This window comes from Haliaeetus albicilla, chromosome 3 (assembly GCF_947461875.1).
Source record: "Haliaeetus albicilla chromosome 3, bHalAlb1.1, whole genome shotgun sequence".
Taxonomy (NCBI): domain Eukaryota; kingdom Metazoa; phylum Chordata; class Aves; order Accipitriformes; family Accipitridae; genus Haliaeetus; species Haliaeetus albicilla.
In genome coordinates, this window is record NC_091485.1 from 67,726,051 (window position 1) to 67,741,326 (window position 15,276).

At 37.7% G+C, this 15,276-nt stretch overlaps 1 protein-coding gene across 2 annotated transcripts in view; it reads right to left on the reverse strand.

Moving 5' to 3' along the window:
* Window positions 1-15,276, reverse strand: part of ADCY8 (adenylate cyclase 8) — a 131,790-nt gene that overhangs the window by 69,349 nt on the left and 47,165 nt on the right. For both annotated transcript variants that reach the window (XM_069780068.1, XM_069780069.1), the window contains exons 3-4: window positions 10,738-10,868; window positions 7,912-8,023 (exon numbers count right to left, since the gene is read on the reverse strand). In XM_069780068.1, the coding sequence (XP_069636169.1) occupies window positions 7,912-8,023; window positions 10,738-10,868 (243 nt within the window). The remainder of the gene's footprint in view (window positions 1-7,911; window positions 8,024-10,737; window positions 10,869-15,276) is intronic.

Here is a 15,276-nt window from a genome sequence, read left to right on the forward strand (position 1 = left end):
AGTTAAAGCAGTTGGCTGGGCTTCAGCTCGGTTGTCTACGCATAAGCTTATGGTGCACTGGTAAGACCCCTGGGTATGTGAGGCACCCCCACAGGACTAACAGACATAACATAAGACATATGTCCCTCTGGAGTGACACAAGGACCAGGCAGGGTGTCTCTATTGGCACAAGAAGCCACAAGGAGCACTTAAATGACTCTTTGTCTTCCTTATTTTTCCTGTTAGTCAAATCATTATGACTGTTAAGCAGGAGCTGTGTTGCAGTCTGACTATATTGTCTTTACCCTTTTTATTCTTCCCTTATTATTCCCATCGTACCTATTTCAAAAGTAAACTGTGGATTTTTTATCACTGGAAATGTTTCACCCAGAAGAAGATAATTCAACAACTGCCAGGAAGGACAGAGGGCTAATGGTATCTGCCTTTGGCAGAGGAGGACTCTGTGGTCTCCTGAGATTCCTTCTGATAACTCTGCAGTTTAATCACATCTACAGTTTAGACTCAATGCTTTGTCAGGCTGGTTGTATAATGTCATATCATTATGTAAGTACATTAAGGTTAGATTCATGGCTAATGTGGGTAGCCATGCTGTAGTTGTAAATAGGAGACTGAGTTTTGTAAGGGTCTATCTACTTTTCAGTGATATAAAATGATAATAATAGCATTCAAGATTTTGCTCATACTCTGGAGCTCAAGCCCACTTCCTAAAACCATCTCACTGCAATGGTATCTAAGAGTTGCAAGTTGATATTAAATGAAAACGAATGAAAAATATAAACATCTATGAAGAAACTGTAAAATTAGTAAATTATTTAAAGAGAAAATGGCCATACAGGAACTCTGATGCAGCAAATATTACACTACAGTGTTAAATCCTTACACTGCTGTGAGGCTATTAAGATCTTTTTTTTATTCTATTCCTCTTCGCCTTCCCATAAGCAATTCCAGAAGTTGTCCTTGGGCATGCAAATGGCAGCTGATATTATACAGACATTCACATCGGTATCCATCAGCCTCACATCCTTCCCCATACTCACTCATTAATGACATTTACTGAAGGTATCAGTTAATTTCTCAGCATGTCACAGATACGGGCTTTTTTCCCCCTTATTTGCAGCTTCTCGTTTGCTACAAGTGAAAGATTAAGGGGCCTGATTCTGCTAAGATCAATTGAAATTAGTAGAAATTTTGCCTGGGGATATTGAGCAGACTCAAACACTCAACTATTAATAATAATTCTAGATTAATTCCGTGGCAATTGATAAGAAATCTTTTTCCAAATCACCTTAATCTAGAGCAAAAGAAAATATACAGATTTTTTATAAATAATTACCTCATACGTGTGAATGATTTATGTTTAAGTTTATTAAATACACCCTTAGTGACTGGAAAGGAAGCAAAGCAAATTGGCATAAAGTGGAGCTGGAGAAATGAGTTGCTCAAATATCAAGTTACTGAAAGACACAGTCAGAAACGCCATTAATATTTCTTGTTTCCTTGGGCTAAATTTCTGATGAGGGGAAAGAAGTGATTGTGTTTTATAAGTTACACCACTTTTTCAATTCTCCCTGTGGTGAATTAATCACTTCACCTATTTTTGAAGGGAATCCCGTAGGCTAGCGAGCAGCCCACAGAAAAGTCCACATTCGCCATTTTTATAATTTCAAGCTAAAAATTTAGAACATTGTGGATGAGAAATTACTGAGCCTGAGCTGCAGAACAAAGAAATCACACACGTAAATCTCCTTTTAAAAGAAGGCCAGAGTGGGAGGAGGCAGGGACTTGGACTTTGTGTACAATAGCTCAGTTCCCGAAACATTTGCCAAAGGTATAGGAAACCTAGATAAAAGGCCTTTCTCAGCATGAACGGGGTCTAGGCCAAAGCTCTTAATCAGCAGGCTGTTTTGGGGTGGGTTGGGGAGAGAAGTCCATCCAAATTCCTCCTATTGCAGCTCTGTCACTTTGGAAAACAGAGCCTGGACCTTGGCGGAGCCAGATGGAGGGAAGTTCTTGAGTCCGGGGATGAAGGCAAAAAGGAGGACCAGGTTTGGGTCACGCTTGCAAGGCCTGTTTCTATTTTTTATACACATAAAGGAAAAAATGTGGCAATCTTTCATCCTCTGCCTGGACCAGGGAATACTTAAACACAGCCTTATATTAAATTCTTTTTACATAGTTTAACAGAGCATGTAAGGAATGCTTTCTTTTTTTAGAACAGCCTATAGCAGGGTGGTTTCCAGGCTGACGGAAAATATGGGTTTGGGGTCTCTCATGCTGCAGAAGGAACTGAGGCATATTCCTGATTGAGTTTTCAAATATATTATCAACACTTCTGCCTCTTGCCACACTGTGGAAGAAAAACAGCTGTGGCTCTTGTGTCTGATGAGCAATCATCCTTGCCAGCTAGTGTTAATTAGTATATTATGCCATAAGTGTTTTTAGGCACAGAAACCCTGGTTAGAAAGATTCAAGGTGTGTTTCCTTTCTGCTACGGCAGGAGCAGTTCTGTGTGGAAATTCTGCCCCTTAGGAATTTCTAGGACTGCAGATACATAAAGGGTGAGGTGGACATTTCTCAAGAATATACTTGTGAAGCTTAAATTTCATTCAAATCCCAATTTAATAAACAAAGTGGGTGGGGTTTTTTTAGGTTTGGATTTACCTAACTCTTAGTTCCTAAATCACCAAGAAATTTTGAAACTGAAATTTTATTTAATCTGTCATTTTCATCTGATTTTTTTTCATAAAATGCCTGTAGACTATTACTTCTAAAAGTGTTTTGTGGACTGGGGTTTTATTTGACTGTTCAGGTCTTCTGATGATTTACTGGGCTCTTTAGCATCTGAAATACTATAACTTTAGTAAGAACTTTGTTTAATAATGTTGTTTATTCACTAGTATTAGACAATTAATTATTTACATTGGTGAGGAGGGAAAACACCCTCGAATTAAACACTGCAAAAACAGCATTCACTCCTTTCCATTACTATAAATTCATACAATGTCTTTATAATTAACTAAATATCACATATGTACACTCATAATCCAGTTAACTCTGCTTCTTAATACAGTACCCCAAACATACACATGAAGAAATTCACACTTTTATTTACTGGCATATATGTTTAAACAGACAGGGGGGTTTAGGGAGTCGAGTCCTGCAGGTTATATGTTTGAAGATCATTTCACAAAAGAGCAAAAGCACTGCCAGCTCAGAGGTTAAATGTGGCCGGGAAAAGTAAAGCACTGCAACAGGAGTGTCTTTATTGAGGAGGCAAAAGAGCCTTTAATGTCCTCCACTCTTCCCTCTGATACCAGGTGGTGCAGGTATTGTACCGGGGTTTATGATGATGCATTCTTATGGAGCCTGCTCATTAGGCTGGTTTCCACCCCTGGAAATGCTAGTCACAAGTAAGACTGGTAATACGCCGTTGAAGGAATTTTTGACAGGTTGTCTGCAGTCTCCCAAGAGAGAATTTAACCAAGGTTAAAGGAAAAGACCACCTCTCTTAGGAAAAAAAATAAATCATCAGTTCTTTAATGAGCAAAAGCAACCTGTGATTCACATTACATAAATAACTCCCATGCTAACACCAAGCTAGTGACATAAAGAGAAAAAAGGCTCATATTAAAGTGTGAATATTCCATTCAGGATCTACGGTTCCTCTGAGTAAGAAGCACTGTTATTCTGGTTTATTGTATGAAAGCTGATGAGACTGTAAAGAGATGAAGTGTCTTACAGGCCAGTCATTTTATTCTTATATGAAACCCATGGATTTTAATCTTTCGGGGGAGATTTCTGTTTCAGCATCAATGCTTCATGATAAGGATGAGTCCAAACTCAAATCTAAGACTTTCTGTGTGTTCGTCTTTGTGTTATGTGTCTAAACCAAAATACCGTGGCTTGATTTTATCTTTAGGTCTCAGTGATGTTGGGCTACGTCTCAGCTGCTGTTGTGACAAAGCTTACAGATGTCTGTTTAGGGTTTTACTCTTTTTCACATCTGAAACTGAATCTACACACAGTGTAGATACATTCAGAAATATGACAATTTAAATCATAGTATCGGCTGACATCTAGCACTGCAGAGATGGCAGAGGAAAAACAAACATAAAAAATAACTATCATTTCATCAAAGCAGCACCTTTTTCAGGCTTAAGTATCTTACCAAATATCATCTTATTTCCCTTCTCTGCTCAAAATTTCTGCCTCAGGAAAACATTAATGTTAATTAAGTTTCTGTTTAGGCCTCTCAGTAGATGAATACATAGGGAAATCTTTCTTCAGTTCTGTTTTATGCCAGCTTATTTTTCTTCCTTTCTAACTGTTGCTTTTCTCTTTAATAACTATAAATCTCTTACAAATATCATAGAGTGATTAGAAAGGGGAAAAAAGCTGTATATAACTATTACATTTCTTTCTTACAAGAAATATTGAACTGAGTTCTAATTCTTATTTAAATTGTTCTGTGGTAATGATACAGATGTTATGGAGTTTGTTGTTATTAATTATATGCATCAACATATGCCATAATATTTCATGTAACTGACTGAAGATTTAAAAAAATCTCAGAGCTCTCATTGCTTCTGCTTTGCACAAGAAAAAGGAAGGCTGAATAAGAGAAACAAGAAACTAAGCTAAATGACATTCTTCAGTAAGCTGTGAAATAGTGTCATCTTTAATATTATATGCTTTATATAAGATGATAGACCAGATCAAACAATCCTTTATATAAGATTATAAAATACTACTTTTATTTAGAAGAAAATAAGGATTTATAAGGATTTTCCTTAAAATCTAAAGAAACTGCTTCAAGCATTCTGCAGTTGACCTCTTTGCTTTGATGACAATTCTTAGCAAAACCCGAGTTTGAGTAAAAATGTCTATTTTAAAGAGTTATGATAACTCTAGTTAAGTTAAGAACCAGTTAAGTGATAGATTTGAAATCTAGATGTGAATGTGTAATCCCCCTTAGCGGAAGATACTTCTAGGGGGGTCTTGTTAAGGATTTACAGGCAAGTATGAAACCTTTGCTAATAACATTTGCAAAAGGAATAAGACTGGTAGAATGATCAATACCATGCAGGCATGCAAGACCATAAAAACCCAAAATAATATGTTTCAGTACCATAGTGTTATCATTGTATGTTCAGAAATACATGATCTTTGGACAGTGATCAGGGAAAGAGAGAATAGGAGGAATGGTGATGATCTGCCTCCACCACACTAGTGGAGGTTAGTCCAGGAACACTACTTTGAGTACTAGTATCTATGCCTTAAAAGAGATTCTGAAAAAGTGGAGGCGGTCCAGGAAACTAGTCCCCAAAATTATTTGAAGGAATAAATCTTACAGAGAAAAAGCCTCACAATGAGCTTGGTCTGTTTCTTTCATCAAAAGGAAACCTGAAAAACGGCTTGATCAAAGCACACAAATGTATTCCCAGAGAAAATCAGTGGCTACAAGATGGTTCTTTTGTCTAGGAAAAATAGGTCATAGCAAGAATTGACAGATGTAATTCCAAGTCAGAAAAAATCAGATGAGAAACAAGCCATACTGAATTAACGGTGAGAGTGTTAAGGCACTGGAATAGACTCCCAAGATACACAAGTATTACTCCATCTCCTGGGACCTTCAGATAAACACCAGTCATTTTTCCAAAAGATACACCTTTGCCAGGTGTGAAAGCTTCATACAATATCAGTTGGGCAGATTGATAGGTCCATGTAAGTCAAAAGTCCTTAAAATTTGGGTCATGGACCAGTGAGTATCCTCTTCCAAAATTTTCCAAAGGCAAAGGTTAAGTTCAATACAAGAATTAAGCCCTTATATTTTAGGCAGCTGGCCCCTCCATAAGAATCCAGAACCCTGAGTGAGGAGTCTTGGTTTCCTACAAAGTGCAGAGGGAGGGTTCATCTTCTTGGGTTGGATAGAAACGTCAAAAGCCACATAGAGTTCTGTTCCTCTCTAGAGCTGTTGGGCATCTTTACTGTCAGGACATCAGGCAGGTATCATGACATCCAAGTCTCAGAATCCGCAAACAAGGAACACAATCAAAATTACTTTCTTTTTAATAAATTTTAATTAGTTATGGTTAGATCACTCTAATCTTTGTACTCAAATCTGTTCAATTTCAGCAGTGATTCTTCCGTGTGTCTTCCGCCTTTCAGAGGACTGATCTAGACAACTGGATTAGTCTAGTCAATGATGTGTAGAAGAGAAAAGCAAATTCACAGACTAGGAAAGAAAACGCATGAAGGAGCCTAAAGCCATGAATTTAGTGGCTGGGACATTCACTTGAGAGGTGACTGTCCTGATGATGAAGTTTTGCAGACAGAGAAGTTCTTTCATCCCGAACTCTACATATTTCAGGGTAAGAAATTCTTGGCTATGTTAGACAAACTGGTATATTTATTACTGTTTCTTTAAAATAAAGTCACCTATATTTTTGGTATTCCCACTCCTATGTGGGCACATTCAGTGTTCTCCATAAAGATGTATGAGTTTAGGACTGTGACAGAAAGATTTCTAGAAGGTTTAAGTAGGAGATATATGACAAACCACAGAGGAGGGGGAAACCTCTGGGCATTTAAAGAAGCAAAATTTTCAGTTCCTGTAAAATATTAACACCAAGCAGGGAAGTGCCTTCAGGGTTAAATGGCAAGTGAGGGAGGACTGTCTGGATTACACTTTTAGATGTAAATGCCTTCCTTGTTCTTAACTCTTTTATTGGATCTAGTCCTTCTATACAAATCTCTGTTGCTTAAATATAGTTTATGGAATGATTAGAAAATATCATTAATGATAATGAAAGAAGAAAGCAGACATTGCTCCTATAAGCTTTCTAAAAGACAGAACTGAGGTAACTTCTTTCATCCTGCTTGGTTTTTAACGTAGATCAGAGTTGATGAAGGGGTTTTTTGTTTGCAAAACAAATACTGAAGATTGCATTTACCAGTTTGCCAGTGTCCAGGCAGTGGTTTATGGCATCACTCTGTACATGAGAAAACACATTGCTATTTGAGATAAAAGTAGCTGACTCAAAAGAACTTTGAATAATTACAGAAGTCTTGCCTTTCTTGGTGTTGTCTCCTAGCTTGCAAATTAAAGCCAAGGGCCTTACTGATGAAACACGTGCACACATACCCCATACACCTGAACCAGAAATATGTAAAAATCAGTGCGGGATGTAGATGCGTACAGTAGAGCAAGTCACTCTAGGCTCCCTTTATAGTAAATAGAGAACATAGTCAATGACATTCAGAATGTAATTCCTGTTTTTCCATAGTAGGTGCCTACATTTAGTTGGATAAGTTATAAGCTAAACTCCATTAGATGTACTTTATTGCCTATGTTAGCAGCCTTATTATCCAGCTCAGATGTTAACACCTAAAGATAATCACATGAAACAAAACTTTGACCAAAGAAACATAAAAAAGAAGAAAAGAAAATGCATCCTTCGCAAAATTGAGTGTGTGTTCTGCTTATATTTTTGTGCTTTGGTTTTTTTCTAATCAGTACTAATGAAGTAGCAGCTAATTTGCTTAATGTAAAAAATTCCTCTATTGTGTTTATTTTCATTGTTGAGTTAGATACTCTGACCCAAAGATTGTAAAACCTGCTAGTAACTAACCTTTGCAATGACTGTGATACCTGATTATATGACCTTTTAAAGAATGGGTCTTTTAACTTTGCTCAGTTCTTAGAAGAAAAGTCAAAATAAAGCTATGGTCTTAAAAAAAATTTCATTTCCAGCAAGGACCAGAACTAGAAAACTTCCTTAGAAACTGTGGTATGTGATCTGCTTTCACACTGTTTTGGCCTAGCACTACAGAAGCATGAAGTTCTGATGACTATCTGAGCTTTCGTTGGCTATCAGAACTTGTCACTTGTGCAAACTGTGTTTAACTCACATGTGCTAGTCGATCAAATCTGGCAAAGAGTTCATTCAGCATTCGGACCAACTCCTGGGCTGACAAAGTTGTAGAGAGGTTGGTGAATCCTTTAACATCTGCAAAAAGAATGCTAAAAAAAGAAGAGGTATTAATATTCCAGTCTATTTCCTTTGATAACCAAATGTCCTAAGTTATCTTCTAGTAATTTACTAGTGAAGGGTCATTTTAAAGTCATGCTACCTTTGCTCTAGACTTTTGGAGATTCTAGAGTACCGAATATAAATATTGAAGTGACTAAAGAAATACTAGCAAGTATGAGAAAGGATTTTGCTAAAAAATGTGTGTAATGCAATTTTGGATTTTCAAATCATTCAGGAAGATATAGTTAAGCCTTAATAAGCACAGTTGTCCCCATTTATCAGTGAGAAGACTGAGGCATAGGGCACCCATAATACAGAGAGCTGTATAAACAGATAGGCTTGGCATCCAGCTGTGTGTTAGTATCTGACAGTGTTCTTTGAGGGTGGGTTTATATAGAGCTGGTTTTTAGAGTGTGTTTGACTTCATTGATTTCAATTTTGCGTGTGAATTTCAGGCATAACTTATCTATGTTCCATACAAGACTCAAATCCTAAGACAACAGACAGATTCATGACAGTCTTGATATATACCAGGCTCAGGCCAGCTTTATTGCATCTAATTTTAGGGACTTGGCAGAAGTACCTGAGTTAAAGTATGAATCTTTATTTGGATAATTCCTTGTTCTTTCTGCTGACTTCACAGGGAGCCTGGTGTGATCATACTTTAAATTTAGGTGCATCAAATTGGGTGCCTGAAGTTATGGTAGGATCTTAGTCAACAAACTAGTTGCAAACAGAGCTCTAACCTATATTTCAGCAATCTAAATTTTCTAGCCATGCAACTTCAGTTGTTCATTATGGCTACAATGAACACATGTGAATATAGAGAAACATACACACACAAAGTCCGTGGTGTGCAAGCTATCACCCAGACCAAAGCATGTAACAGCTCAGTACTTAGCAGCTGAAGAAAGGAAAGTATTGTCTAATTTAAAAAGTAGTAATGTTCAAAAAGACACATATCATGCTGGCATAGACTGGAATTAACCCAAATGAACCTTGTTAGCACTTCAAAGTCAACGAATAACTGGTGTTACAATCTGAGTAGCTGAAGGTCTTTCATTTGTGTTGAACAAGATCACAATTTGACAGTGTCTGAGAATCACTAATGTAACCAATAATAAATATAGTAATAATCAGGTGGACAATAAAATATGACTAATGATAATTCAATTCATCTTCAAATGTATGGACTGGTAAGGGTCTGGGTGGGGATTAAGTAAGGGGTTCACAAACTGGATAAGATTTTTACCAGTGAGAAGAAACAAAATTGAAAGGTAAAGAACCAAACTATGCAAAGAGAAATGAATATTAGTAATAGCTTAAATTGATAAAAATACGATTTTCAAACAACTAATTTCTAGTTTTCATTACCAAAAGAACAAAACTACTGTAACTGCATACTAATTTTAGGGGTTCATATAGCATTGGTTTAGGTAGTGTTCAATGCTCAACATTTAAGCAAAAATAAGGTGAAACCCAGTTTTGAAAAGTTCCTGGCAACATACGTGGGAACCAACCAGTATCTGTGCTCTAAAACACAGAGAATCTTCATTTTAAATCTCTTTCAAGCATGAATTATGTTTCAACTTTTCACCCCAACTACAACTCTTTTCCATTCAAATAGAAGGGCCATCTTCTCCCTGTTTTGATTCTTCTACAGCAACACTTACTCTAAGAATGAAAAAGGGTAATGGAAGATATTTTAATTTAGTGCAATTCACCCTTTTGTAAAGGTCCTTGATACTTTCCACCAGATTTAACAAAATAAAATGTCTGAGCTACTGAAAGGCCACAGAAGCAGCAAATAATCAATTTGCTCTTTTGCAAAAGTTCAAATTATGTTTATTGAACTTGTCCAGACAAAGTTATATTTGGGTTCCATCAAAAGACAAAGTTATATTTGGATTTCATCAAAAGGCGAAGTACATGCTCTCCTAGCAAACCATCTCACATCATATCCAAGGATGCTTATTTTTCACTTCTTTCAGTGATGGCGACTCAATCATTTGCCCTTGTGGATTTGGACAAACTTGTGGAAAATGCTACTGGCTTACCTAAACATTCTGATGGTTGGGAACTAAAATAAATTCAGAGGTTCTGTAACATCAGGGAGTGGAAGCTGATCATTCGGGTGTAAATGTACAGTTAGGACTTATTACCTTGAATAGCAGCTCATAGGATAACCATCACCTTCCCACTAATTTCAGGAGAGACAACATTTTGAAAGGGGAATTAAAAAGGGAACTGGAATTAGGAAAATGATAATAATTGAATGAAATGGCTACTAAACAGATGAGCTGCATGACATGTCTACATCTTTGAGAGCATCTTACAAGTCTTCATCTCATTTCTCAGCATGTGGAGTCAACCAGAAGGTTGTGGCAGAATATGTGTCCACATGCAGGCAGGGGTCCCCTTTCTGTGCAACCCTGACCACTTAATTAAAGTGAAAAAATACACAAATGGTCCAGACCCAGTGTTCAGTTCAAATGGGTCTTGCCATGGCAAAGGCATCCAAGGCATCTTGATGAGTAGGCACCAAAAAGAAGGCACCAAAGTGCTTATCTGCTCAGGGATTAAACAAGGGTATACTAATTTTCTAATGTATAAATGAATAAAGCACCAGAGGGGAAACTCTCCAGCAAGAGACCCTGAGCAGTATCTGAGACCTTAAACATCAAAAAGAGGCTCCTCCACCCACCTGACATTCTCATAACGATGAATGTAGATCTTATGAAACTGGTGTTGCAAATGTTCATCTTCTACATTGGTCATATCATTTATCATTTCCAGGACTACAAACCGTGGTAAGACAGAAAGCACCAGCCGTTCCTAAAACAAAGAGGAAACCAAAGTGTCAGTATCTGTCTGAATTAGTACTTTACAGGAAACTGTTTGAGCTCTGCCCTATCTAAAGAGCTGGATAACTGGCAAGATGTGACCCTCCCCTCTAAAAATTCTAGCTCAGACCATTTGTGATAATTCACATTACCAACCTGAGTCCCAAATATGGACACTTCTGTCTCCTTCCCTTCCTAGGCATTCTTCCCTCTAATGTTTTAACCTTCTTGTCGATTATCTAAAGATCCATCCTACTTATTACCTCCATTACAAGCTTCTCTCTAAACAACACTTACAAACATATCAAGCACTGCATTTCAGGCAGTGGTAGTTTGATTAACAGATATAGGCCAGAGGAATTTGAAAGTCCTCAGCAGCAAGTAGGACCAGCTTTTTTATTCTTGTTTATTTGTCAGAACTTACAGACTGTGTGTTTAGCATTCATAAACTGTACAATTAATAATGAAGCTGGAGAATAAATAAAGCAAAAAATATGCAGAGGAACCTGATTCCTCTTCACTTAGTGAAAAGGACAGCATTTAGGCAAAGCTTAGTCATATTGTCAGAGTTTAAAGACAGGGATAATAGAAACTAATGCACCCCTAAGAAATGTTTTATGGGAAAGATTTAGCCATAGACTAGTTTGTATATTAATAGGCTTACAATAGTTAACAGGAACTAAGTTTTAAAGTGACTTGGGAATCTCACAGTCTTCTCAACAGTCTGTGGCATTGAAGTGCTTACATCATTTTGACAAATGGGGCTGGGTTTCAAAGTTCCTTGAAAACTCTATATGTAATCTCAGAAATAAGCATTTATATGTGTCAGTGAAGCAGGTTTCCAGGATGACTCATTTGGTTTGTGGCACTTCACCTCTTTTTTGAAGATCCCCCCAGGACAGACTGTGGGCTGAACTGTTCTGCTGACCCAGAGCTGACCATTCTTTTTCCCAAAGACCTTGTACAACCTCCCTGCCCCATAATGGATTCACATCTGTTCACATCATACAGTAAGGGCTGTACAGCAGCAGCCACAAAAACGGTTAAAGCAGTATGTAGCCTTCTCCCATGCCCAGACTCATGTGGGAGTAGGGAGAATGGGTTGTTCTGCAGATGACAGCCTGCTCCTGGCTGTCTTTTAGGCCTTAAGGGAGCAGACAGGCTTTCACTGATTCACTGTATGGACATTCATGGCAAAGTGCCTGTCAAGAAAGAAGAAATTAATTTATTGGGATGTTTGCATAGGGTGATGCTCTCATACAGTCTTAAATCTCCTAAAACGGACAGTTGGTTGCTGGTGGTGGTGGGAGTCTCCATTGCAAGGGTCCTCATGGCAGTGTCTTCAGCTAGGTCAGCAGAGACTCCTCACATGACTGTTCTGCTCAGTTCTTATAACCTGGCTGGCCTGTGATCCCATGTGACAACCCCAGTGCTACATAATTCATCACTATCGATATATTTTAACCACATACTAAGCACGTCTTAAATATCTAAACTACCTACAAAAGACTAGTTCGATAGACCATTTCTGCAAGGACAGTTTCTACTGGTTATTTACAAATGTCTTATCTATACACAATTAAATAATTTCAGCAGCAGGAATCACCTAGAAAAGTTCCTGGATGAGACACTCCACCAGAATATTAATTAACACACCGAAACATATAAATGGGACTAGACAAAGCAGGAGTTGCATTTGGGAATTTCTAGAACTGCCCCAAATTCCCAGTTCCTGTAAGAGTCCATCAATGTTTAATTGCGAAGGTTCAGTCAATATCCTGTTGTCAGGGTGGTTCCAAGTTAGTCCATTGTGTCCAACCAGTCTGTTATCTCATTTATACAGATGACTAGCCAAGAAGCTGCTGGATCACACAGAGAACTGGCAACGTAAGTCTACTCTGTGAGAGCACATCCCCCCCTCTGGTGCTAGACCACAATTATGAAAATCATTTCTTTAGTTATACTTGTAATTTGAGTCCCTTAGCTCTTTTCACACGTGTAGATGTGTTATGCAGTTCTTCTGAGAAGGGCTGACTTCTGCTCATGTGCAATAGGTCCAGTCATGCTCTGCTTCTGGAGGAAGGTGCATGACCTCCCTGAGCTGGCATTTGCAAATTGTGCATCCAGGTCTCAGGGCTAGCATGTCTCTTGACTGACTGACTTAGCTAGGAACAATGCAAATGAATTTAAATAAAGCCATTCAAACTGGCCCTCTCTACGAGGAAGGCTGGAGAACATATTCAGCATTTCCAATGAGTTTTGTCTCTGTCTCAGGAGCACTTCAGGAAGAGTAAATATTTGAAACTAGTTGAAGTGCCATATAAATATATACATGCACATGTTTATTAAGAATTTATATTATTAATGTATATTAGTAGAGTATCAGTGTATATTAGTTTATTATTAGTGTGTATATACAGTACATCAGTGCATATTAGTGTACATATATGTATAGTATTAGTGTGTAAGTATATATATATATATACCCAAAGTGCTGTTTTCCAGACCCTGTCATAATATAACGACTAACCACATTTAAGTAGGGCCAGGCAAGCCCTCAAAAGATTATTGACTTCTTTCACAAAAGCTCTAGATCATGCCCTGAGAGATTTTGCAATGTCCCTGTTTCAGTGGCTCATCAGTTTGACAGCTTTGGCAGATTTTCCAAGTATCCACCCAAATCTGTTTCTCTGCAAGTTAAGCTTTCTTTTTATCCTTTCAAAGTGGGTATGGATAATCATTGATTGCCGCCACCTCGGTAACAATCCTTCTCTACTGAAATACTGTTATTGTGTCCTCTTGCCCTCAGTCTTTCTTTTCCAGATTAAACAGATTTGTCCAGTATTGGAATATATCACTCCAAATCACTCTGAGGCAAAGCTAGCAGGTTTTCACTGAACTGGCTCCAAATTATTAACCATCTTTTGCTTTACAGGATTGCAAAGAGTGAACTCTTACTGAACTAAAGAAGAGAATGTCACTTCTGTAAGCTACTTATCGCCAGATTTCAGATGACATTTGGGGGAATAGGATGGGTCTAGGGAAAACCAGATGTGAACTTCCAAATCAGGCACATACAGAGACTGTAAAGAGGTGGAAGACACCAATGTAGAAAGTCCTCCCAGGCAATGCCCACAGAGGAAATACAGTGTAGTATGAATTTATTCCTGTATTTTCAAAGCAGTTTAGTGATACTACTGTGGAGAAAGCACTTACATAGTACCAAGCCATATAGGGGATGGAAGTGGTTTTCAGACCAACTCTTCCCTTTCATACTTAGGAAAGGCAGATATTTCCATAAACCCTTTCTTCACCCCACTTGCAAGTTTGGGAATTGAGATCAGTGTTGAACCCAGACATGAATTGGGAGCAAAAAGATATCAGGAAATCAATTTCAGAAAAGAAAATGTTCAAAGGTTTCAAAATCCCTTTACTGAAAATATGCATATGGCATAAAATAAGTAATTTAAAATAACGTCATATAAAAATTTGATGAGAAAAAGCATGAGTCCTGGAAATAGCCTTATAAGTTTTAAGATGTTCAGAAATTCTAACAGATTGCAGCTCTTTAGGGCTAAGTCTTAGTCAAACTTTTAAACTGTAAGGAAACAATTGCTTCATCACCAGTGTTGTCAAGAAGTTCTTAACTGAGAAGGAGCTGCAAAGTAGGACGTAAGATCAATTCCAGAGGAGTCCCCATGCAGGACAGAGCCCATCTTATAAAATCTATTTACTAGTATGAAGCTAAGTTATCACAAACATCATAAATAGATGTGTTTTGTTTACGACCATTTCTAGGCAGGCTCGATCCAAATCTTAACATTAATTTCTGATTTTTTTTTTTTTTATCAGCTAAGCCAGCCTGGTCTTACTTAGTGTCCTGTTCTAGCCAGTCAGGTGAAAAATTCATTCTTACCATCACTTCTTGGCAATGGCCATTTCCTTTGATTCCTATTGCCTTAACTTTGGCTGAAGATCCTAACTTACAGAGCATTTGCATTTTCTATACATATTTCTTACTTATTCCTTACATTAGGAGCAGTCTTTTCTTCTATTCATACCTCGGCTCTCAGACCTCAGAAGAGTTTTGGTCTCCTAAAGGACTGTATTGGTCACACTCAGGATAAATATGAGGATAAAAGGCAATTTTAGGTTGGTTTAGAAGAATACGGTTAATTCTTGCTGTAAGGAGGAAACCATCCCTACTGAGTACCATAGAGTGAATACAAATGAAAATGCACTCCACAGAAAATACAATGCTTCTTGGCATTGAAATCCTAAATCTTACAGAAGGGAAGCGTTTTGTTTCTGAGGTTTCAGGTTCTCCTATCTCTATAACAGTATCTTGGCATTTTCGTTCGGCACTGCTTAGCTTTTTGTCTGGCTGCAGTTGCTTACCC